This window comes from Urtica dioica, chromosome 10 (genome assembly GCF_054948205.1).
Source record: "Urtica dioica subsp. dioica isolate 48M chromosome 10, U.dioica_male_clone48M_v1_H2, whole genome shotgun sequence".
Lineage (NCBI taxonomy): Eukaryota > Viridiplantae > Streptophyta > Magnoliopsida > Rosales > Urticaceae > Urtica > Urtica dioica.
In genome coordinates this window covers 26082634-26108678 of record NC_142765.1, presented here as the reverse complement: position 1 = coordinate 26108678, position 26045 = coordinate 26082634, and the positions used below count along the sequence as shown (strand labels likewise).

The window sequence follows — 26045 nt, the reverse complement described above, 5'->3', positions numbered from 1 at the left end:
GTCTATTTCGTAATTTTGATAAATTGTTGACTCTAAGTGATTGAAATTTCTCTTTGTAAATGCCACACTGCAAATATATAAATTATGTGGCTTATATCGTTACATTTTTTTTTTTTCATTATAAATAGCAATTCAAGCCAAAGTGAAAATTATTCGTAGGCTGAAGTTGATTCAAAAATGACTTTCTTTTAGCCTGAAGCAAGAATTATTTGTGCTATTTTGTCGCAGAAAGAAGACAAAGAAAACGCTACAATAGTATATCTCTATAAAATTTTATCTATAAACCTTAAGGCCAAAGGGAATTGATCTTACAATCAAAAGAAGAAGAAGAAAAAAAAAAAAAAAATACATGTCAAGCAGTCCCAAAATCTCCACATTTGCGTTGTCTCCTAAAATATTCAGTTTCTTTAGTTGGCCGACAGAGGAGACGTACTACCAGAGCTGATCGATATGCTCCGCCCATCCGTTCCCGACTCGGGAGCACCGTAATCGGAAAATCTCTTTGATAGATTGTACGGCGATGTGCTTATAACTCTAAACACAATACAAATACAAATAAAAATATATCAAGTAGAATCAAAGGTGAAACAATCTATATATGAAAAAAAAAAAAAAAAAAAAAAAAACACGGATGAAGCTGAGGTTACCTCTCCTTGCGCTTCTCGAGAAATCTTGCCAAGGACGCTTTTCGTGCCTGAGGGACCGCTGTTAAAAGAACCAGAACGATGAACTCGGTGAAAATGAAAACATAGATGATAGCAATATAAAAGCAATTTATACCTGTCGAAATCGCAGTCGTTGTAGGAGGAGCCACTGAAGGGACGACCTTAGGAAGCTCGGAGCGTTGTTGGTGGTTGCTTGAAGAAGCTTGATTAACTATCGATATCGCGTTCGTCGTCGTTGCGGACATGGGAATCGGGCGTTGAATTCCCGAGAACGACCAGCTTCGCACGAACCCATCGGCCACTGTGGGCCTCGGCGCCGCTACTTCGATCGCAGCCGCGGGGATTTGAGCGTTATGCGACGCCGAAGGGCCGTTCCCGGGCGTGTTAATTTGTGTATTAACTTTCTTTTTATGCGAAGACCCGTTTCCAGCCAATAACATGATCGCCTTGGCCTAAAAAAAAAAAACAGTTGTTAATTCAAATGATCTTAATTATGAACATATGGTATAGCTTTTCCAAGAATAGAAACGGTACCGTCTCGGGAGAGATGTCCTCGTAAACGTTAACGGAGCCCCCGTAAAATATGGTCAATTGAGTGGGGAGTGTGGTAGGATTTCGAACGTTCCTAAGTAAGAATAAAACATGGGTTTAGAACCACCTTCCAATGGCTGATATGAAGAAATAATCAGTTAAAAGACACGTTCGAGGTATATACATGAGATCGGTGGATCCAACGATCGGTGATCTCATCATCGAAGGAACCCCGACGCCGCTGGATTGGAAAACAGACGCGCCCGAAGCGACCGCCATTGTTGCTTGGCTCGAAAGCGCACTCAGTTCTTGGGGATTATACACTCTCATTGTGTACTGACTACCTGATTGACTGCAATTTCTCTGCACAAAATGTACTGTTAAAATAATTTTGGGACTACTAATGTCATTAAATAAATGTGTTGGGTCATTATTAATTAAGTCAAAATTGATGTGGTCTAATTTAAAATAAAGTTTCTGACTTCAGGACATATTTGTCGTGAAGTTATTATTTGGCTACCATAAATGCTAATCTAATTTGATGAGAGGCCAAATTAGAAATAAGCAATAGTTATTAGTAACAGTTATTAATAACAGGGTAGGTCCCTGATTGCATAACGTACGATTTTTTCTTGTATCCATATCAACAAAGAATACTCCAAACTCTCAGGCAAACTGCAATTGGAAGACCACCACTCTTTTGTATTTTCAATCCATTGATTCAGGTACGCTTCCGCTATTAAGATCTTTAGTTTTGTTTCTCTTGAATTGAATTAGGATTAATTTAGGGATTTAATTTTCTTAACATGTACATGTATGAGCGTGCTATATAAAATGAAAAAAAGTTTAGTGTAGAGAGAGAGAGAAAGAGAGAACCGGACCTGGATCGTGGTGGTGTCGGGTCCAAGAGGAGGCTTGAAGGACAGCAATTGAGGAACGGCCGAGACCTTGTTCGAGAATGACCACTGCATTACTCGACTCCTTTCACCCACTGCACAAATATAAGTATAAACTATGAATAAATTTTACCTGATCTGATCTTGAGCTATATTTCAAAGAGAAGACGAACAAGTTCAAAGTCTTTTGAAATCAATATCTTTTTGTTCATTGCATCTTCCAACTACTACACATGTAAACGTGATAAACATACTTTGTATCTTTTATTCAAAGGAGAAAGAAAAGGTACAATATAAAAACACAAAGAAATCAAGTGGGAGAACCGTGACATTAATTAGACATAAGACTTACATGCCCATTAATCATAGCCACTATTTTAATCCATGATTAAGACTGATTACTACAATACTATTAATTTTTTTTTTTTTTAGAGAGAGAAAAAGAGAGAGGTTACTATGATATATTCTAATATATCACATCCCATATATTTGTTTTTTAAAGTTACATTATATTATTCAAATGCCAGTAACAGCTGGACAGGCACTACGTTCATAAAAAAGCAACTTCCAGAACCAAATTAAATATAATAAGAGGAACCACATGCACTTGTGATCCAAAGCTGCTCACAAATATATTTAGCATATTTTATAAAAAAAAAGTTTGTTCGATTTTCGATACAAATTTCACACAGACTGGAATCTACTATAATAATAATTTACATTTTTTTTTTTGGCAATTGAATTTAAAGTTGAAAAAGGATTTGTTAGTGCAAGTGCATATATATTTCAATTGTTTGCGTGAGTCAATTTTTTAGTGAAAATATAAACTAATATATATTTTGGCTAATAAGATGCGCATGAGGTGGTCATATCTTAATTAATGTGTCACGTTCTTTTACATTGAATAAAAAATTTGGGTCAGTCCGTATTGTAGTGCTTGCCCAGGTGCCAATAAAAAACTAATATAAATATATATATATATATATATATATATATATATATACACGTATGTAACGATGTATTCACATATATGTAGAACAATAAGGCCTAAGACAACTAAGCGGCGTTTACTTCAGTATTAAAAAATAAAATAAAAATTATTTAATACAAATTACAAAGGCAAATTTAAACCAGTTTTAAAATGTTTTGCTAGTTTTCATGATTTTATTTCTAATTAATAAGTTTGATAAATATCTTAGCTATTTTCTCGATTACCCTAGTTTTTGAAGGTCTATTACTCTATTTTGTGTATTTTACCAAATTATACTTCAATAAATCATCTTATGCCATAAAACTCAACAAACGTGATAACAATTATTTGATTTCTACATCAAGAAAATTATTTGACCAAACAATCTGTATTTTCATATACTTTGTAAAAAAAAAAAAAATATATATATATATATATATATATTACCCAAAAAAAAAAAAAAAACCCCTATGTGCTATAGTATCTATATATGTGGTAGCGAATTCAATAGTAAATATTTTGCCCAAAAATCAGATTAAGATAGGGCGGTTTTCCCTATAATTTTACTACCCAGCCAACCAAACAGAGCACCGCACAAGATGAACAGAGCTAAAAACATCAAATACATGCATTGAATTCTGTATAATATCTATTTTTTTTTATATAGATTATGTATAATATCTCTATTAAATGAAATTAATCCACTACACAAACAACGAATTGAAACTCAGGCAAGATGATCAAAACGAACCTGAACTCTGTGAATCATCGTTGACTTGCTCTTTGCTGTTGATTGAAGCGCTTTGATATCTCAAACTCAAGAAATCTCTATCCATTTTACAGAGCAAAGAAAATAAACTAGGAATCAGGTTCAGAGCGGAATCGAAACTTCAACTACGTTGGAGAATTGAGCTCGAAAGTCCTCACGGAGGTTTATCCAATCTACATATATAGTATAAAAATAATTCTTGCGACTCGTTCGAAAGAAAGAATGAAGATTGAAGATCGAGGAAGAAGAGCTCTTTTGGATTCTTCGCTTTTGTTTAACTTGAGAGAGAGAGAGAGAGAGAAAGACGGTGTTATATAGTATAATGCTTTTGATATTAATTGTATATCTCAGTATTATAATGGGATTCATATTTTATGTGTATAACTTATAAATTATTATACGAGCCTTGTTTTTTTTTTCCCTTCATTTTATAATTATAAAGAAAGATAGTCTAGCACTTTGTTGATTCATTTTATATTTGAGTTGTAAATTGGAAAACATGCACCAATGATTAAAATTTTGAAATACAGTTACCGTCGGTCGATATCTTATCGAGACTCAAATTTCTCAAGTATAAATGATTTATAGAAATATCAACCGCATGCATAAATTTTTATTATTTTACAAATCTATTAATTTGATTCGACTATTTAGCTATATTACTCGTTTTAATCAGCATCACTACAACTAATTTACATCTTGTATACTCTCCATTAACTTCCACAAGTGTTTTTTTTTTTTTAAAATAATGGCTGTATTTAGCATAATTTATTAAGTCTGCTTTTATTTTTTTTAAATGTTAAATCATATTTAAATGTTTGTAAAAATTATTTATTTTAAAAGTTGAAACATGCTTTTGGATATTTAAACTAAAAATCTAAAAGCTATATTTTGAAATGCATAATTTTTATTTTTTGTTATTACTCCTCTTTTATAACTTATTTATTCTCTTACTTTAATTTTTAATTTTAATTATCTTTATATTATTTTATCAAATAATTTTGTTGATATGAAAAAAAAAATATAATTTATTTTTTTACAATAAACACTCACTTTAATATTTTTTTTATATACCAAAAATATCTTCTTATTATTATCAATTATTTTTTATATAAATAATTATTATTTACAAATTTTAATATATATTTCACCAAGCGCCCTAAATTTGTTTTGCCTAACAGGTACACGAACTTGCCAAACATTTAACTTATAATAGTTATCAAATACTTATTTCCTAAAAAGCTCGGCTAAGTTAAACAAACAGAGCCAATATTTCCTTAAAAGCGGGGTACCACTAAATTTTCTTATAAGCTTCTGCAGGTGACCGACTAGTCCGGTGGACGACCGGGAGTTGCCGGTCTGAAACCACGTGGGGTTTCGTCTGGGTGGCGGTTTCAAGGCTAAGAGCGATAGTGGGCCTGACACGTGACAAACCACGTTCGTATTTTTTAGTTTATTCTGTATTTTGTAAAAGAAATTCAATGGCACTTTATCAAATAAACAATTTGATGCGTTGTTTTTTATTACTAAAATATTTATTTCATTTTCATCGTGTTGTTTGTTAGTGTCATGTGCTCGAGTACTTGATGGGCGCTTTTCACGATGAATCGATCAAATATTTATTTTATTTAATCAGATATCAGTAGGAATAAAATAATTTATTTAATCAGTAGAAAATAAAAGAAGAAATACGTTGGAATATAGTGACGTGGATGCGTTTTCGTTTCCTTTTACTTCTTTTTCTTTTTTGAATAGTATAGGTTTTTTTTTTTAAGGAAATGAATAGTATAGTTTATAATTTTATATATATCGACAGAAACAATAATTGCGCATTAAATAAATACACTATTGCGCATTGCGCTAGACTAACGGATAGACTTAATTGTCAATGTCAATGTGCCATCGTTTTAAAGTTTTGTCATCTTTGAACGAAGATAGCGAAATTATAAAGTTCATTTTAAAGATGTATAATATATATACACACATATATATCTGAAATGTAAAAATGTATACATTAAGTTGATATATATATATATATATATATATATATCTGTTTTATACAAATAAAGTTGTATATGGTAAGGTTAAATTATAAAAAATATCGATTGACGTCACTACATGCGTCAATGTACTTAAAGGCGAAATATATAGACAAACACGGGAAAATATAATTTTTTTTTTCTTATAAAATTTGTACGCAAAGAATGTCTAGGAAGCAATTACAATTAGTAATAAAAAAAAAAAACCGAAGCGCCATGTGAGGACTTTTCTTTTACTTGGATTATTTGTAATTAAAAATAAACACGAAAAAGAAATGGTTTGTTGGGCGGAGAAATTGTTCTATTTGTCACCAATTTCATAATATTTTCCCACTTTCCATCAAAACACTAATTTGTCCAAAAATGCCACTCATCTATGTCAACAATGTTGACATCTATTTTTTCCTTTCACTATGAGATGTCAACATCGTTGACATAGATTTCAACAATGTTGACATTTCGGTGGCATTTTGGGACAAATTAGTGTTTTGGTGAAAAATGAGAAAATGTTATGAAATTGGTGGAAAATTGGGCAATTTCTCTTGTTGGACGACCATGTGGAAGTACAAATATCTAGGAGCATATGACGTGAGAAAGGTTTGGCAAAACAGAAAGTTAGAAAGATCATAGTTAATAATGTCAAAATATCTAATATTTTTCCAAAATTATACTTATATATTTAATCATTTTTTACGATAAAAATATATAACATTATGTTTTAATCGAACAGTATGTAATTAAACCATTAAATTGGATGAAAAAACACGTGACAACATTAGATTTAATAAAAAAATATATTATTTTTTCTTAAAATAAATTAGATGTTAAATATATAATTTTATAACAAAAAATTAGAAAAATAGCCAACTTAAACGTTTGATATTGCTAAATAGTCAAGGTTTGGTAAATATTGACCCCGTTTGGCCTATTTTGCTAAATTACCCATTTTATAACATAAAAAAATTCAAAAGAAAATTTATTTTATCATCGTTAGTAAACAAAATAATAATTTGTTATATCTAGTCAATCATCTACCTCATTTAAAAATCTAGCCTAAATTTCATTTTATTAGGTGAATAGTCCACACATTTTCACAGGTACAGTTATACCCTTGTGCAGAAGAGTTAATTTAATTTACTCTTCCAGTTAATTTAGTTCACAGAAAAATTAATTTGATTTAATATGTAGTTAATTTAATTTGTTATCTAATTAATTTAATATATTGTCGCCCGACTCTTCACCATCACCAATTTCACACAGCCTCTGTCGATTACAAACATAGTTTAATTGAATTTACTCTTCTACTACGTTAATTAACTAAAAAAACCATAAAAAAAATTAAGAGTTATCTATGAGAATCATAACACAAACCATTGACTGAACAATTCGAATTGATTATATAATGAGCCTGCAATTAAACTATGTTAATATCACCATCACCAATTTCAAACAGTCACCGCCGATTCCAAATAGCAAAAATACGAATAGTAAATTGAATTTACTTTTCTGGTTAATTAATGAACTGGAAAAAAAAAATCAGATTTGACTACAAGAATCATAACAAAAATCTTAAGCATAACAATGTGAATTGATTATATACTGAGTCTGCAAACGAAATTGATCAATTAAACTATGTATATAAGAAGAATCGCTGATTGCAGAGACGGAGATGAGCGGGATGGCGTGATGAAGCATGAATCGGTGCGACGGCATAACAGCGAGGTACCATCGACGTCAGTGAGATCTCATCGGAGAACACTCAATTTTTTAATTTGTCAGAGCAGGTTGTTAGGTTAAAGTTTTGATTTGGGAAGTAGTTTAAATGTTGATCGGTGAGATATTCTTTAAATTTATAAGAAGGGGTGTTAATGCGGTTTTTTCTCACGACATTTGTGATGCGCGTATCGTGGAGGAGTCCGGTTACACGGGTCGAGAGGTGGAGATCTCATCCCCTAAGTTCCAAGGGAATTAGAGGTATAGATGCACCAAAACCTCAAGATATCAATTTCCGCCACATCAAATTTATTGTTTCCTAAATGACCAACATTTATTTAATTATAGTTAATTGGTCATTGATTTTATTAATAAAAATTAATAGACAGTTTTGCGGGAATAACTTCCTCCCATTAATTGTTAATAAGTGGAAATTATTTGTGCAAAATTGTCAATTTAATTGTTGGTAATATAATCACGGGCTAGTTAACTATAATTAATTAAACGTTGGCTATTATGCAAATTAAAAGTTACTATATGGTTTCAATACAACTTAAATAATTTAGTATGCGTATTTTTACAAGAATTTGTTGTAACTATTCATTCTCCTAACTTCTTTTAAAGTTTTAGCCAAATTTTCAGTTCATTAAAAAAATATCCCATGAGGCAAGCAATAATTTAATTAATTAAAGAGTAAATTAAATTGGCTCTTTAATTAGCTAATTAATTTACTGCGGGTGATGGACTATTTTTTTTAATAAAATGAAATTTGGTTACTCTTTTAAAATGATGATGAGATATTGTGGTACCATCCTAATTGTCCCTGTTTTTATAGTATTTTTTCATTTTATTTTTTATAGTAATTAATTCAATTAATAATAGAGATTTGTAACTAACTAGGCCACTTTAAACATGTGATTTTGGTGCTAGCCTATGTTTGACAATTTTTAGGGATATAGCCAAATGACTTTTGTGGCAATAATTAAGGTTTGATTTGCCCTTATTTATTAACAAATTCGTCACTTTCTCTCTCCTATTTTTTTTCAAGTAATTTTTTTTGCATCAAAACTTCAAAAATTTGTATATTTCTCATACAAACTCGAAATTGAGTGATTTCAGATCCTACAAATTCGTCACGTCGAGATCTTCAAAAATAGACGCATTGTATTTGATGAAAAATTATATTTATGTCGATAATTTCAAAAAATTCTAATTATTTCCATATTTAAGTTAGTAACGTGATTTTTCTACATCTATGGTATTAAACATAATTTTACATCAAACACAATAGATCTATTTTTGAAGATCTCGTCGTCACGAATCCGTAGGATTTGGAATCACTCAATTTCGAGTTCATATGAGATAGATATGGTTTTTTGAAGTTTTTATGTAAAAAAAAAAGTGTAAGAAAAAAAGTAAGAGATAGAAAATGACGAATTTGTTAATAAACAATGGCAAATAGGACCTTAATTATTGCCACATAAACCTGTTGGCTATTTCCCTGAAAGTTGTGAAACATAGGCTAAAAACAAATTTCATAATTTCATTATAGTTATTTTGCTATACTGCCCTTAATAATATGTCATTTTCATAATTATGTTTTTAATGGTGTAATATATAGTCCCTAAAAATGTTGTACTATTTATGTAATGAAATTTATTAATATTTCACTTTTTTATAATTACATTTTTTTCTTTTTTAAATAATTAATTTTTAATATAAACTAAATTTTACATAATTAATAATTAAAATATAATTATATTATTATTTATAAATAGTAATTAATGAAAATAAGAAACTTAATCATATTCTTATAATATTTTTCAAGTGTCAAATTTGGTGTTGTACCATTGGAGAAAAATAAAAATTTGGTGAAAAATGTACACCAAATATGGTGTTGCCATCGGAGATGCTTTTATAAACTGCTCATTAGAATATGCCATTCAAAGAAGATAATTGAAATGACATTCAGAAGATACATTAAAAATAAAAACAAAATGACAATTCAAACGAAAAATTAACAAATAGATGTTCGATTAGTGTCATTTAAATTGGCCATTAAATAAATTAGGGCTTGGTCTTACGACATTATTGTTGCAAACAGTTTAATAATTTATTAAATATTTTAGCAATTTCTATTATGGGCCAATTAGACCACTAGTCCAATAGCACATTCTCATTTTAAAAAATAATCAATTTATCACTTTGTTAATAACATGGCCCACCATGCCGAAGTTAATTAAATAAAGGCGTTTTATATTTGTAGCAAAATATTAATTATAAAATTGGGATGTAACCAACGTTTGCAAACGTTTAGGAAAACAGTCAATGACAATTATATTTGATTTAAATATCTTCATATTAAACATGCTATAATTAACAAAAAAAATGTAAATAATTTTAAAAATTCGACAATTGATGACAATTGTTATGAGCTCCGAATTTCTAAAAAAATTTCAACCTACTTTCTTATTTAAAAATAAAATTTTCACAAATTTCATTTTTTTGTTTTTCTCTATAAACCCAAAATCCGAGACTAATCTTCATTAAATTTTCATTTATTTCCAAAAAAATTACCGAAATTTCCAGTTATTTCCATAAAAGTATACATATATTTTTAGTTTTCCATAGAAAAAAGCTTTGAGTACCACTGATAAGAAAGGACGATGAAAATGGCAACCCTGAAGTTTTATTATGCCTTAGTGTTGAAAATGCGGATAAAAAACCATCTCTCGTCGATGAACGAAATATGTATCAATGGTGGACTCCGGCGAAATTCTACAGCAGTAGACATGACCTTTCATCCAACACAATGGGTCTATTTTTTAAGCCCTACTCGCCACGAATCCATATGATTTGGAATCACTCAAATTCGAGTTCATATGAGAAAGATATGGATTTTTGAAGTTTTGATGAGAAAAAAAAATGTATGAAAGAGAGAGAAAGAGTGAAGAAGTGCAGAAAAAAAAAGTGCTGCTCTTTTATTATTGTGCCTATAACGGGAGCACACTTAATTTCATCTCTCACTCAATTATCTTATTTTCTTTCGTTGTTGCTGATTTTTGGACATCAATTTGTGAACTTGAGCGGTTCGATCGAATGGCGAGATCAAGTGATCGCACTCGAGAGTGTTTTACCCGAGGTCTCAAGTTTGCTCTCTTTGTTTCGGGACTTTGTCTATGTGTGGAGATTTGAGAATAAGAAGAATAAGAAAATAGCTAAAAGAGCGCAATTTTTTTTAGGTAAAACCATGAAGAGACTTTATTACTCGTTATGGGGAGCAGCGGACTCCGCCTTGATAATGTTTGAAATACAATAAGGAGGAGAATTAAACCAGGTTGCAGGAATACAAGAATGTAATCTAAACTGAGCAAGAGTATGAGCCACTGAATTGCCTCATCTCTCAATGAAGTTCAAACAAGAGTTGGTGAGTCTTAACAACCCGCCAATGTCCTCACTGAGGAACCCGATCTCGTCCGCCGCCGGGTCTTGATTCTTGAGCAAGGTGATTGTCTCCTCGTAGTCGCATTCCAATTCGCACGGAGTAAACCCCTAATTTTTCGCCCAAGTAATACCTTCACGAAGCGCCTCCAGCTCCGCCTCCAATATCATCTTCGGCTTTGGTTTCGACTTGCTGAAAGCAGTGAAAAAGTCTCCCTGCACATCTCAAATACATCCACCCAGACCCATGGTAATTCCGCTGATTGGAAAAGTGGCATCTACATTCAGCTTCCAGCTATGAATATTTGAAGGGGACCACGGTGTCGACCGCCCGGGATTACGTTCATGACTAGGTTGAGCACTGACCCGCTCAAAATTTGCTTTCAGGTTCCTCGCCCGCGTGTAGGCTTGACAAAAATCGCAGAGAGACTCATGGATAACTCTGTTCCTTTGGTTCCAGGGTTCCCATAGAAGTACTCCGAGAAGGCAAAACTCATGTGTCGATAAACTTAGCTGCGTCCATTAAAAAGTCCCACAATTTCCAATGGGGATTAGCCTCTTGTAGATACTCGAACGACGAATTTGTCCACGCCTCCTCCACCAGTGGACAGAAAATAAGAGCATGGGCAGAGGACTCGAACTTACAGCCACACTGCGAGCATATGTTGCGCTAGATTCCCCCGGGTTGGGATAAACTCATTACAAGCCCTCCATAAGAACACCCTGATTTTAGGAGGAATATCCATGTGCCAAGTCTTTTACCACAATTGATCCGGGTTTTTGTGAGAAGTACCTATCCCTTTGTTGACATCGCGAGACTCTCTTGTGATGTGATAGCCACTCCGAACCGAGTAAACACCTCGCTTGCCAAAGTGTCAAATGAGGGAATCCTGCTTGTGGCTATTAGGCCTCGCCAAAGAAAAAATATTTTGATCATCAAAAGGCAGGAAGGATTCACGAATTAACCGAGTATTCCAACCACCTGACTCCTGGATGAGTTCATCAACTGTTGCACTCGGGCTCAGAATAACCGACGATTGCACCATGAAGCTTGAGGTAGATGGGATCCATCTGTCCCGTAGATCCTGATACTCCGACCATCTCCAACTCTATACCTCCACCCTTTTTTAAGCAGCTCGATTCCCCATATGAGGCTTCGCCAGACATAAGAACAACCATACTTCTCTTTTCCTTCAAAAATCGCTGAGTTAGGGTGATATTTCCTTGCCATGACTCTAGTTGCCAATGAGTGGGGTGCTCTGGCTAATCTCCAAACCTGTTTGGCTAAGAGCGCCTGATTAAACTCTTGTAGACTTCTGAAACTGAGGCCACCTTTGCTCTTTGGTCTACAAAGTCGGTCCTAGCTCTGCCAATGGAATTTCTTTTTAATCCCGTCATCACCCCACCAAAAGTTTGTGCAAGCCTTCTCTATTTCCCCGTATACTTCTTCCGGTGTTTTAAATGAACTCATAGCATAGGTAAGGATAGATTGAATTACCGACTTAATGAATGTTTCTCTTCCTCACATCGAAATAAGTTTTTGACTCAACCCACCAATCCTCTTAATTGCTCTCGTACGGAGATAACCGAATTGAGCATTCTTAGAACGCATCGAGAACGTCGGCAACCCTAGATAAACGTCGAAACCTTCAGTAAGCCTGACTCCCAGAATCCCTTTGATCTCTTCAATGTGACTTGGGGACGTGTTAGGTGAGAACGATATCGTCGATTTTTCAAAGTTCACCAGCTGACCCGAAGCCTTTGAATAGTTTTTGATGCATTACCGGAGGACAAGGCACTCGGTCGCCTCCACCCGGAAGAAGACGAGGCTATTGTCGGCGAAGAATAGGTGGGTCACGGCCGGACTATGCCTCGAAATTCGAACCCCTTGAAGCTGCCCTTGCTGAACCTGCTGGCGCATAATAGGAAAAGGTATGGGGACAGGGGATCTCCTTGGCGTAGCCTTCGGGACGCAGTGAAGGCCTCTGAAGCGAAGCCATTGACCAATTTTGAAAAAATGCTTGTAGAAATAAAGTCCATGATCCGTGAGATACATCTCGGGCCAAAGCCCATAACTCCCATAATTCTCCGGACATAAGGCCATTCAATCCGGTCATGAGCCTTGCTCATATCCAGCTTTAGAGCAGCGAAACCGATCCGACCTCGAGAACGGGAGCGAAGCCAGTGATTACATTCAAAGCCAACCATGACATTATCACCAATATTACGACTGGCGATAAATGCACTCTGATTTTCGTCTATCACGCTCCCGATAACCACCTTTAGTCGATTCGTTAAGGCATTCGCCACAATCTTGTAGAGGATATTGCACAACGAAATCAGTCGAAAGTTTTTAATTCTTGACGCCTTCTCGATCTTCGGGATGAGCGAAATGTACGTGTTGTTCCAGGCATCGACACTTGCATTCCCATTTAAGACATCGAGGCAGCTAGAAACAATTCTATCTCCCACCACATCCCAACAATTCTTAAAAAAACAAGCCGACCACCCATCCGTACCAGGGGCTTTAATAGGATGCATACCGAAGAGTATTTTACTGATTCTTTGGAGGTCTAACGAAACCTCCCCTTAAGTGACTTCCCCGCCTTAACGCCAGCACTCTCTAACTATGTCCTTGAAGTTTTCCTCGTAAATCCATTTTTTCTCGAACTGAACGACGTTTCGGCCGACTTTGTTGCTGATCTGCTTCGGCCGCTAGCCGGAGACGAATAGGGAGGTGGTCCGATCTGATATAATCCAAGTTGAATGCCTCAAAGTCAGGAAACATCCTCAGCCAATCACCGTTGGCGCAGAACCGGTCTAGTCGTTCATGACCGGGGGGGGCACCCATTTGCCCAAGTGACCTCTTGGAACTCACTCATAAGGCCCCGACTTCGTCTTGGCCCTACATCTTTCTCACCATCGTATAGGATCTCATTCCAATCTCCGCCAACTAGACACGGGATACTCCGGCCCCCATGAGCATTCGCAAGTTTCCTCAACAAATCCCACGAGAACCTTCGATGCTCCGGCCTAGGATTCCCGTAGAAACCCGTAAATCTCCATTCCAGCCCCTGCCGACGGATAATCGTACCAATATGCCCCGTAGAAGACAAATGCACAGAGACAGTCACCTTATCTGCCCAAAGGAGCATAAGGCCCCCACTTCTTCCTTCGTTATTAACCACAGACTGACCTTTCATTCCGAGTATAGCCTTCCATTTATCACATTGTTGGGAAAATAGCCTCGTCTCTGAAAGGAACAGGACTTCGGGCGACTCATCGCTGACGAGCCTTTGAAGATCGTGGAATGCACCGGGGTTGCCCAATCCCCGGGCATTCCAGCAGAGGAGATTCATTTCGACCGGGGGTCTGGCTCTCATCGCCATCCCCTGCCGATCCTGAATAGACGTCACCCTCCGCCTTCTTTTTCACGGTTTGGCTTCCATCCTTCGACGCCTGGGTGAACACTGCAAATTTTGCCTCCTCCTCAGAGATCCCCAGGCCATGGAAGAGGCCCGTCCCGATCTTGTTGTCTCCTGCGCCAGAGTCCCCGACACCAGATAAGAAAATCCTCTCGAGGTTGGATCGAGCCGCCCTCTTCAAAGAGGAGGATTTTCTGCCCTGCTTCAACTCCTGACTGGTAGGACCATTTGACTCATGCGACTGTTGCTCGATTCTCCGTTTCTTATGCACCAGGGGCTCAATGCATAACGACGGGGATACGTTTTGGTTTCCCCCTGATTTTGACAAATTAACACTCCCTTGGTTTGGTAACAGCCTTCTACCTAGCCCAGAAGTTTCCGAATCATGAAAAGGGCTCGCTAGGGGCTTGGGCCCAATACCCTCTATATTTGGGCAGCTGTTCAACTCAGAGGTTTTTTTTAAGGAAAAATGATATGAAGTAGCCAATTCAAACTATGACTTTTGCAAAATAGTCATAGTTTCATTAGGTATAGCAAAATAGCCAATTGAGAGTACTACGACTTTTAATCCTGCCTCGATTAATTTTAATACAGCCTTCATAAAGCTTACATTCTGTCTTTATAGTTCGTTGGGATTAAATTTAATCCAGTCTAGATTAATCTTACTTAGGCTAGTTTGCTTATAGTTGACAAACTATGGCTATTTTGCAAAAACTTAAGTTCTATTTTGCTATATAGCCGCTTGACCATTTTTTTAAAAGAGCCCACGTGAGGCTCAGATGATGACTCATTTAATTGGGAATTAATTTTCTTCTCCAAAATAACTGGTTGTTTCCCAATATTGTCGTTGTTTAGAGTACCACAATCATTACGCCGCCTCAAATCATTGGGACTACTCACATCTTCGCGTTCTTGGCTTTAGGAATCGAAGCTTCTCGGGAGTTGCTTCTGGCCCTCCACTTCGAAGCAGGAGCGACGGGCGACCTCAAGCTTCAGCCACGGTCCTAACTGTGAAACCATAGTCCTTTCCTGGTCTTTGATCATCACCGCCGGCAAAGACCAAAGACCTTTATCCACCATCCTGCTGACGGGAACTCCACCCCCATGATGAAAGAACCCACTCTCTTCTCCAAGATCTTGACCCGCCAATCCTTTACATTCCACCACAGACGCTTTGGTACATACTCTTCCAAGAAAAGCGACAAAGGATAAAAGAGAGAATGCATGCAAATGTCAAGCTATGAGGTGAAAAGGTCTTCTGAAGACTGATCCGAAAAGGATGGGCTCCTCTACGTCACATAGAGCATTTTTGGACCATCCCCGTTGAGTAAGAGACGTTTGACAAGAGCGCAAATTATTTGTGAATGTTTAGAGTTGAATTAGAGTAAAATAGTGTGTGGAGAGTATTTGGCAGGGACCTAAAGCTCTAGGTTGAGCGTGCAAGACCTTTTGACCAGCGCGGCGTGCCTTGACTTGAGCGAGACGAGCGATGCCCATTTTTGTGGGTCTGAGTTGTGCTTGACCGCAGTTTGCCCCGTTATTCTTCTTTTTAATGTTTGATGATCGGTGACAACTTCATGTTTTCTCATTCCGTGAATGACTCGACAACATCTTTCACGACTCAATTTGGAGTTTTGAACTCGTGTAGAAGAAACATTTGTGTTGAATAAATAAGCCCTTGCTACTTCCGTGATAATGTAAAGGATCTTAAAATAGGGACTAATTATGCTAAATTATGAAAGATAGATGTACGTCTTTTTTTTTATAGAAAAAATGGCATGAACTAGCCAATTCAAACTATGACTTTTGCAAAATAGCCATAGTTTCATTAGGTTAGGCAAAATAGCCACCTCTAATAGGAGGAAAAAAAAAAGATAATCCACAGAACGAAGAAGAACGCAGGCACCGCCGCCAGATTTTTCCAATAGCTCTTCTCTGCAACTTCGGACTCATCACTCCGAAGAAGAACGCCGGCACCGCCGCCGGAGGCAAAGTCCGACGAACCTTTCCAGCGAGGAAGCCCTCCTCGTCGCCGTAGCGTGACAGAGGCAAAGTCCGACGAACCTTTCCAGCGAGGAAGCCCTCCTCGTCGCCGTAGAGTGACGGAGAGTCCCGAATCTCCGTCGATCTCCTCGCCTTCGCCGCCGTGAAGGAGAGTCCGACGGGAGGTAAGATCTGTGCGATTACGGTGACTGGAAGGAGGTCTGAGAAGTTGGAGATCGGAGAAGGTCGAGGATTAAATTTTAAGACTGAATAAAATCCCTGGATTAAATTTAATCCAGGCCTGCCTGAATTAAATTTAATCCAGAAATTTTGTCGGGATTAAATTTAATCCTGCCTGGATTAATCGCAGTTTGACTATTTTGCTTATACTTGATAAACTTTGGCTATTTTGCAAATCCTTAAAGTTCTATTTGGTCATTTAGCCGCTTGACATTAGTTGAAGAATTAAAATGCCTCGAACACATTAGTTGAGGACTTTTTTTGCTAAAAACAGTTTTTTTTTCCCCTTTCTTTTCATTTTTCTTTTAAATAAATGAGCACCCTCGTCCATTCAGAAGTCCAAAAACCTCTCACGCTCGCTCCATAACGAAAAATCCCAGATCGGCCATTTCTTTCCCTAATTTCTCAAAAGGTAGGTGTCTCTCGAAATTTATGTCGAACGAGCTAGTTTGAAAAAAAATCCTAATATATCGGTTTTCTTTAAATTCATGTAGTTGCTTCTTGATAATTGGTCATTTTCATTCTCCCAATTTGTATTTCTTTTTCATGACAAGTTCTGTGTAAGATTTGATTCGAGAATGTGACTAAGTCTGAGTTACATTTAAGAAGTTTTTTTTTTTCTCGGCAGATCTAGTCTCTGCATTTTCTCTCCAATCAATCTTTATCATCTTTATTGGGGCTGTCAGAGAAATTGGTGACCTAGATAGATGGCTATGGTGGACGAGCCTCTCTACCCAATCGCCGTTCTTATCGACGAGCTGAAGAACGAAGACATTCAACTCCGGTTGAACTCGATCCGACGCCTCTCGACCATCGCTCGCGCTCTCGGAGAAGAGAGGACGCGGAAGGAACTGATTCCATTCCTCGGCGAAAACAATGACGACGACGACGAAGTTCTTCTCGCCATGGCCGAAGAATTGGGCGTGTTCATCCCCTACGTCGGTGGTGTAGACCACGCAAATGTTCTTCTTCCGCCTCTCGAAACCCTCTGCACCGTCGAGGAGACCTGTGTTCGGGACAAAGCCGTGGAGTCCTTGTGTAGGATCGGCTCGCAAATGAGGGAAAAAGATTTGGTCGAGTGCTTTATTCCCATGGTCAAGGTACGGAAAATAAACGAGAATCTTTTTGTATTTTTCTAAAGAGAATGTTTTCCTTGGAAAAATGAGTTGATAAGTTCATTCTCTTCATTTTCTATCGTAATATTGGGGTTCTAAACGTACCTTTGATGAGAGTATACGATTTTCTTGCCTTGACTTTGTGGTATACAGAGATTGGCTGCTGGGGAATGGTTCACGGCACGAGTTTCGTCGTGTGGGTTGTTTCACATTGCATACCCAAGCGCTCCGGAGAATCTAAAGACAGAACTTAGGGCGACCTATAGTCAGCTCTGCCAAGACGACATGCCAATGGTCAGGCGCTCGGCCGCTACTAACCTCGGAAAATTCGCTGCAACTGTCGAAGCTTCCTATTTGAAAGCCGATATCATGTCTATATTCGACGATCTGACACAAGATGGTACATTTCTTTTTGTAACCATGTTGGTTTTTGTGGTTTTTTTTTCTCGTGTCGTTTTCTTACCACCTGTTAGAATTCTTTAAACAGATCAGGATTCGGTACGGTTATTGGCCGTTGAGGGCTGTGCAGCACTTGGGAAGCTTTTGGAACCCCAAGATTGCGTGGCTCATATTCTCCCCGTCATAGTCAACTTTTCACAGGTATGAATCTATGAATTTGATCTTCTTAGTCTTGGACATTTTGCGGGTTGAAATAAAAAGAAGCTCAATTTGGAAGGATAAGTCTAGAATTATTCTTCTTTTATTGCCATTTGTGCTATTGGGTTCCACTCCATGGCATGTAGTTGATACGTAGTAGTTTCTTGGGAGTTAGGAATGTAAATAACCATCATAATGGACTATGGTCATTACTATGGCCATTCTTCATAGTAGAAGCTTTCTTTGTTCCTCTTTTTTAATTTAGTCTTCGAGTTTCTTTTTTTTAAAAAAAATAATGGACTATGGTCATGCTTTCACTCCTTAATTATTTTGGTACTCGTGGATTCTAAATAAGACTTACTCGTATTCTTTGTTGCATAGGATAAATCTTGGCGTGTGCGTTACATGGTTGCAAATCAACTGTACGAGCTATGTGAAGCTGTTGGTCCAGAGCCAACCAGGTGATCACATTTTGCACAAATTGCATATATATGTTTCTACTTACTCGATTCCTTTGGTAAGCATAGTACTATCTGGTAAGGGACGTGTACTACACGTGTAGGATATGTAAATGGTGATTGTGATCTCAAGCAGCACTGATCCACTATAACATTTTTCTTTCTTAACGATCGTATGGAATAGCTTTAGTACCTCTTCTGATTTCTTCACAACCTGTAATTCTTAGGTCTGATTTGGTGCCTGCATATGTACGACTGCTTCGTGATAATGAGGCCGAGGTGCGAATAGCTGCTGCTGGCAAGGTCACTAAGTTTTGTCGGATTTTGAGTCCGGAACTTGCAATTCAACACATCCTGCCATGTGTGAAGGTATGTGGAGCGAAATCAAGTCGTGCTATTGTTTTTAGATAAATCAATAGTAGTTATGACTGAATCAATATCCCTTCTTGTAGGAGTTGTCAACAGATTCATCTCAGCATGTTCGTTCTGCGTTGGCTTCAGTTATTATGGGCATGGCACCAGTTTTAGGAAAGGTATGACCATTCATGGTTTAACTGCATAATTACGCTTAATAATTCTTGCAGCTCATAAGCAGCTATTGAGGTTGTATATATGAGGTTATCTTGAATAGTTTTGTCAGGATGTGCCTTAAGCTTAGTAACGTTTTATTTCCTTTGAGCTCGAAACAATCCCTCCATTTAATTGATTTTTTTATTTATTTTTATAATTTAGATTAGTTTGACAAATAATAATATTAGAGACATATTCACTTTAATTAATGGAAGTATGGTTCCTACAGAACTTCAACTTATCCCTAGCTCCTCGGTTTGTACTTTGTTTGTGATCCAATGCGTTTTACCTCTTTTGAGCTCGAAACTAGCCCTCCCTATATATTCTCTGTTTCTATAAAGCAATCTAAGTGTTCTTTTAACAATATAAATTATTTAGACAAAAGAAGAATAGGAAAGGAAAAAAAGATATATGTCCTCTTTATTTTAATGGAAGTATGATTTCTACGGAACTTAAAATTTTTCATTGCTTGTTGTGCGTTTTTGTACTTAAATTGTGATCCAATGTGGCGCTCTGTTAAAGATAATTTCTCTTGTTGATTGCAGGATGCGACCATAGATCAATTGCTTCCTATTTTCCTCTCTCTTTTGAAGGACGAGTTCCCAGATGTCCGGTTGAATATCATCAGTAAGCTTGACCAAGTCAACCAGGTCAGCCTTTTTTTAATATGCATTTCCAGGACGTATATATATATATATATATTAATTAAAGACCTAATGGATTGCATGCTAAGGTTGGAATTGATTTGGTTATTAGGTAGTTTGTTCGAATGATTGATCATAATGTATGACAGCTGGCCCATAGTATACTCTTTTTTTTCTTTCTTTTTCTTTTATACATATAGTGCCACTGTAATCTCAGCTCTAAAAGTAATAACTATACATGTTTTGTATAGACAAGGTTTCATGGATGACTAAGATCAGTAAGTATCATGAAGCCTGTTGTTTTGGCAGCTTGGGTTATTACATTTATGCTTATAATTAGAAAACATATGCTTACCCACGAGGCTTAGGTGTGTGTTATTATGCTCGTGGTTTGTTTCTTTCGAAATTTGTAGAGTTTGGCGGGCGGAAAACTTAAAAAAATTGTATCCTCAAAACACACGGTTCAATGATTTCAGTTTCCCCTTTTTCCTTGAGCAGGTCATAGGAATTGATTTGCTGTCCCAGTCTCTTTTACCAGCAATTGTTGAACTAGCAGAAGATAGACACTGGAGGGTTCGTCTAGCAATAATAGAGTACATACCTCTATTGGCAAGTCAGTTGGGTGTAGGATTTTTTGATGACAAGCTTGGCGCTCTCTGCATGCAGTGGTTAAAAGACAAGGTGAGTTAAGCTCAGTGAAAAACTGCGTCAAAATATATGTTCTCATGAACTCTTTTTGTTCAGATGCTGCTTATTTTAATTCCGATTTTTGTTATAGAAAATTCTCCGATTGCCTCTCCTTTCCCCGATGAGTAATTTTGTGGTACCAGGTTTACTCTATACGTGACGCGGCTGCAAACAACGTGAAGCGTCTCGCGGAGGAATTCGGACCAGAGTGGGCAATGCAACACATAATCCCACAGGTGAGCCAAATATTTTATGCCATTGCTTCTCTAATATAATGTGTATTGTTGCTTCTGGTCTTTTACTCATATTTCTGATTCTGATGAAAGGTGTTGGACATGATTAACAACCCACACTATCTGTACCGAATGACCATTCTACATGCAATTTCTCTCCTTGCCCCTGTGATTGGACCAGAGATCACTTGCTCCAAACTTTTGCCCGTGGTTTTAACTGCGTCCAAGGACAGGTAAACTCTCGCTTGTTTATACCCTCTCTATCTTTACATTCTTTTATAAACGTAAACGTACACGAAGCTGAGTGAGAGGCGTGGGCCACAGGGTACCCAACATCAAGTTCAACGTGGCTAAGGTGTTGCAGTCACTCATTCCAATTGTTGATCCATCTGTAAGTGTGTATTTCCGGTGATTAACAAGAAGAAATCTGCAAGTGTGCCTCACAAAATATGAATTTAAGATTTTTTTTTTTTTGGATTGAATTTAGGTTGTTGACAAGACAATCAGGCCATGTTTGGTGGAGCTGAGCGAGGATCCAGATGTTGACGTAAGGTATTTTGCGAACCAAGCGCTACAGTCCAGTGAGCAGATTATGATGTCCAGCTAGGGAGCTTTGTTATCTGTTTAGAATGTATTTTTATTTTTATTTTTTTTTTATATATAAATTTTCTTCTATTTGAGATGTTCAGCTACGCACTCTGGTGTATGTATTGTCTCCAGGTGCAGATTTAATTTTTTTTTTCTTTTAAATTCAGACTAATTGATGTTAATTATGTGAGATGTCACTAAAAATGCATCTCTAACTCTTGGCGCCCAAATGTTTGTTTATACATAGCCGTTGTTTCCCAATTCATTCATGAATATTAGGGATTTTGACATCAATAATACCATGTCAATTACCAAAACTCAAAAATTGACAATCTAGAATCAAATCCATTGGAGAAAGATAATTATACTCTCAAATTTAATTTAAACAAAAAAAAAAAAACCTTCTCAACTTCGCTATGTCTCTAAACAAATTTCCTTTTCCTCGCAAGCACGACTCTTTATTTCCGACTCTTCACTCTTTCTAAACTTTGCTCATTCTGTCTCTTCAAACTCCTTTGTGTTCTCCATTGCTGAACCAGACAAACTAGAAAAAAAAGAAATCTAATTGCAAAAACAACAATGAGAGTGAACAAGTCGAGCAAGGCTAAAACAATGACGAAGTCTGGCGAAGCCCTAGATTGGCTTCGAAAAGTGACCCAAAATACTTGTCGTCTCTCAAGAGGAAAGAAATAGACTCATCGCCGCGTATACTCGAGCGGATACAAAAAAGAAGGCCTCCAATGCAGGACTCCAATGATGATGCGTTCATGGTCGCGCCAAGTTTGAGAAACCTAGACAAAGGGAAATCATTGGTGGAGACAACGTCAACACTATTCCAAAAAGGTAGATATCACAAACTCATTTGGTGGAAAAATAGCAAAAAACTATTTGTGCATGCAGAGATTGGGATTTTATTGTGTGCGTAGATGGACAAATTGCATGTATTTTCAGCCACACTCATTAATTTTGTGACTCATTTTTCGCGAAGTAAGGCATTTTTTGTGACCTATATATATCAATACTAGTTGATTTCGGGACACATCAGGGATTTTGTGGCACATTTGCCGCAGAGTGGCAAGAGAGAGAGATCGAGGTCGAAGGGAACGTCGAGGGCCTCTATGACTTGGGGCCGGGATGGTTCGGCTCCGAGCCTATTTTCGTCCCAAAAGTTCCCTCTCCAAACTACCGTCTACCTACTGATTCACTCATAAATCCGATTTAATTACTATGAGTCAACATGACAAAGTTCCATAGATTACATTTTATATATGAAAACAATTTTTATTGATAGTGTTCCATATTATACATCAAAGTCAACGTCTGAGGTTAAATATATGTTGACCGATATAACTATAATAATAACAATTAGTAAAAAGAATGCATATTTATCAAGGCAAAGATCATTTAAGACCAAATCCGATGATTATAGGGATCCCATGATTATGAGGAAACGAATAAGTTGGTAATCTTTCACTTATGGGCCCATTAATCTAGTCCACTTCTTAGTAACGGGCCGAGGCCCAAAGAAGATTCCGCGAGGAGAGTTTAAGCGCCAAAGTGAATTTCTAAGCGCCAAAACAGATCGAGAAAAAAGGAAAGTAGAAGGAACGGAGAGAGAGAGAAGAATTGCATGACGAAATTGGGAAACAAAAACCAAATCAGGAAAGGGATTTTGCTACCGTTGGTGAAATATTCTGATCGGGGACTATATATACATTCAGGTTTCTCGAGGGAAGGAGAGATAGAGAGAGAATAAGAAAAGAAAGAATAGGGTTTTGAGAGCGAGAGAGAATTTTCCCCTCGGAAAACCTAGCTTGTCTCCATAGCCGTCTGAATCGAAGTGAAAACCACACAATCGTGGAAATCCATCGCTGGAGAGAGAGAGAGCTAGAGAGAGACGACGACGACGGCGACGAAGAACGAGGTGAAGCGTGGAATCCTCCGATTTGGTTTTCTCGAATATCAGCCTCACCGTGGTAATGTTCTTTCTCTTTTTCCCATTAGGCTTCTTCAACTTTCTACCTAGGGTTTCTCGAGAGAAAGAGAGAGAGAATTAAGAAAAAAATTAGAGAAGACTAACCCTAACATTAGGTTTTGTCGAAGATCAGCGTTATCTGATAAAATAAATCGACTATCCAGGTTTCAATTGTATGGGGAAAAAGAGTGGTCTAAGTCTCGTCGGAGTTTCCCAGTGTTGAGCTTTCCCACATGTACGTTGATAACGCTGCGATGAAGCTTGTTCGTAATCCCAAACAGGTTTATCCCTCTTTTAATTTATCGGCTCAATTAAATTCATTTTTGGATTGGCTATCTATATTTTGGGATTCTTACTTGTGAGCTATTTTTTTCTTCACTGCATTTTGACACGATAGTGACGAACAACATTTCTGGTGATATTATATGCGATGAGGCTTCTATGATCACTGAAAGTATTAGGATGCTTCCATCAGGTAATCTTGGAGAATCGACATTTAATAACCAAATAACTCAGTTTTTTTTCCTCATTTCTGTTTATGTAAACTTGCAATGATTTGACTTGGTTCAGAGACCTGGAGTTTTTGAACTCATACACGGCTCTTCTCCTGATATCGCCGGACAGGTTGTGACACCCAGACTCTTCTAGCGTTCAAGAAAGCTCCACGACCACTTAATCGGGTACGCGACTTGCTCTTTCCGTAACACTTCTTCATATATAGTTAGGCTATGCATCTATGCATAATCTTAATCAGTATACTCAGCCATGACCTCCTGATTTAGTTCCTACATTATGTACAAAAGGGAAAATAACTTGCATATGATTTCTGGCTTTCTTATTTTTTCATATATATATATATATATATATAAAAAATGATTGGTTATCCTCTCCTAGCTGGTTTGACTGGCTCTAAATTTTTTTTTCTTTTTCTTTTTTAAGTGCCGGCCGGCCCAAATGTTTTTTTTAAAAAATCTTTTTTATTTTTGGTCAGTCAAACTATTGGGGAGCATAAGCAACATCTATTATTTTCTAATAAAACTACGTATATGTATTATTTTCTAATAAAATTATATATGTATAATATTTTTTTTTTGCTGGAATTATGTGTATCGTTATATTATCCCCAAAATATATTCTACCGAAGAATCTAATGTTGGAGATTGGAGTTGAGGATATTGATTAAGATTATGCATAGATGTAATATTGTCATATATTTTATATTGTTTTGGCATTAGATTTCTAACATATTTTACTTGTGTCTTGTCAATATATGAACTACAATGGCTTGATCCCGAGAGGGTATGTAGGCAGCTCAATTATGAGTGCAGCCATTACTTGCAGATCGGTTTGATGAAAAGCCCATTTTCCGCTGGAAGGGTATGGGATTCTCTTTGAAACTAGAACTGTTAAGGCTTATACTTTATAATTTCTTGAAGTTTTTTGTGGGCTGGTTACAGTTTTCTCGTCACTACTCGATTATATTCCTAACTGTTTTTTTTTTTTTTTTTTTTTTTTTTTTTTTTTTCCGGTCACAACTCTATATATACATTTTGTCTTACATATTTTTTATTTTCTTCTCTCAGCCTGGACACGAAGCCCACGCTCTTTCGTCGAGTGCCTCGCAGCTCAAACTGTTCCCCTGGTCCATCGTTGAGGCGCAGAAGAAGCTCCGGATCAGATTGTGATCGAATGGTTCTCGCCGCCGATCAGCACCCAACCTCGCTCGCTCTGTGTGAGCACAATCTGAAACTGACATAGTTGTCAAGGGAATGGAGTCTCGAATCAGAAGGTATGCTTATTTCCATCTAAAATGTTCGTTTCTTTTTTTTCTTTCCATCATAGTCTATGGATAATCTTAACACGAAGTATCATATTCTCACTTTCGATCTCCTAGTTAGGTTAAGGGATTTAACTTTCATGTATTTTCAAGGTCTATTATTTTTTACATGTGTATAAAAATTATTGATTAACCTCTCCCCTAAATGTTTTGGCTGGTTCTAAAAATTTTGTCATAGGATTTTTTTTTTTTTTTTTTTTTGGTAGTGGGTTTAGGTTGGTGGGCCGGCCGAGTGCTTAGGCGTCTTTTTTTTTTAGAGTCTGTCAAAGCTTTGGGGATGTTAACCAATATCTATTTAAATAAAAAATAAAAAAAATTGTATGAAGTTGCATTCATTTATGTACTTTATTATTAAGATATATGATTGATGTATTATTACCGTACATCATACATATACTTATTGTTCAACTATTATGTTACATCAAATTTCTAACAATATTTTATTTCTTATCCCACACCTCAAATATGAACTACAAAGGCTTGATCCCTTTCTCTCTCTTCTAAAAAGAGGAGAGAGGGTATGTAGGCAGCTCAGTCTTGAGTGCAGCCATTCAGTCACTATTCTTATCTTGAGACAATTCCTCGGCTCTCAAGCTCCTTCTGCGAGGATGACCACCTTAAATGCAGGTTCTCTCTCTCTCTCTCTCTCTCTCTCTCTCTCTCTCTCCT

At 36.6% G+C, this 26045-nt stretch overlaps 2 protein-coding genes and 1 long non-coding RNA gene across 3 annotated transcripts; 2 read left to right on the top strand and 1 right to left on the bottom strand.

Annotated features, from left to right (window-relative positions):
- Window positions 1-194: 194 nt before the first annotated feature.
- LOC149384553 (protein TIFY 6B-like) lies at window positions 195-4158 on the bottom strand. The gene is made up of 7 exons (XM_089629425.1): window positions 3814-4158; window positions 2078-2187; window positions 1381-1559; window positions 1200-1290; window positions 781-1117; window positions 648-705; window positions 195-534 (listed from the first exon to the last, which is right to left on the bottom strand). Exons 1-7 carry the CDS (start codon window positions 3896-3898, stop codon window positions 408-410), a joined length of 987 nt encoding a protein of 328 aa, XP_089485551.1. The 5' UTR covers window positions 3899-4158; the 3' UTR covers window positions 195-407.
- A 12811-nt stretch (window positions 4159-16969) lies between these two features.
- On the top strand, window positions 16970-21829 carry LOC149384552 (uncharacterized). The gene is made up of 13 exons (XM_089628658.1): window positions 16970-17084; window positions 17301-17772; window positions 17941-18187; window positions 18275-18387; window positions 18766-18845; window positions 19070-19211; window positions 19295-19375; window positions 19958-20062; window positions 20555-20737; window positions 20887-20979; window positions 21070-21209; window positions 21301-21367; window positions 21464-21829. The coding sequence occupies exons 2-13, from the start codon at window positions 17380-17382 to the stop codon at window positions 21581-21583; spliced, it is 1764 nt and encodes a 587-aa protein (XP_089484784.1). The 5' UTR covers window positions 16970-17084; window positions 17301-17379; the 3' UTR covers window positions 21584-21829.
- A 1312-nt stretch (window positions 21830-23141) lies between these two features.
- LOC149384551 (uncharacterized) lies at window positions 23142-24205 on the top strand. The gene is made up of 4 exons (XR_016301916.1): window positions 23142-23540; window positions 23704-23820; window positions 23937-24014; window positions 24110-24205. It is a non-coding gene; the product is annotated as an uncharacterized LOC149384551 (long non-coding RNA).
- Window positions 24206-26045: the final 1840 nt, after the last annotated feature.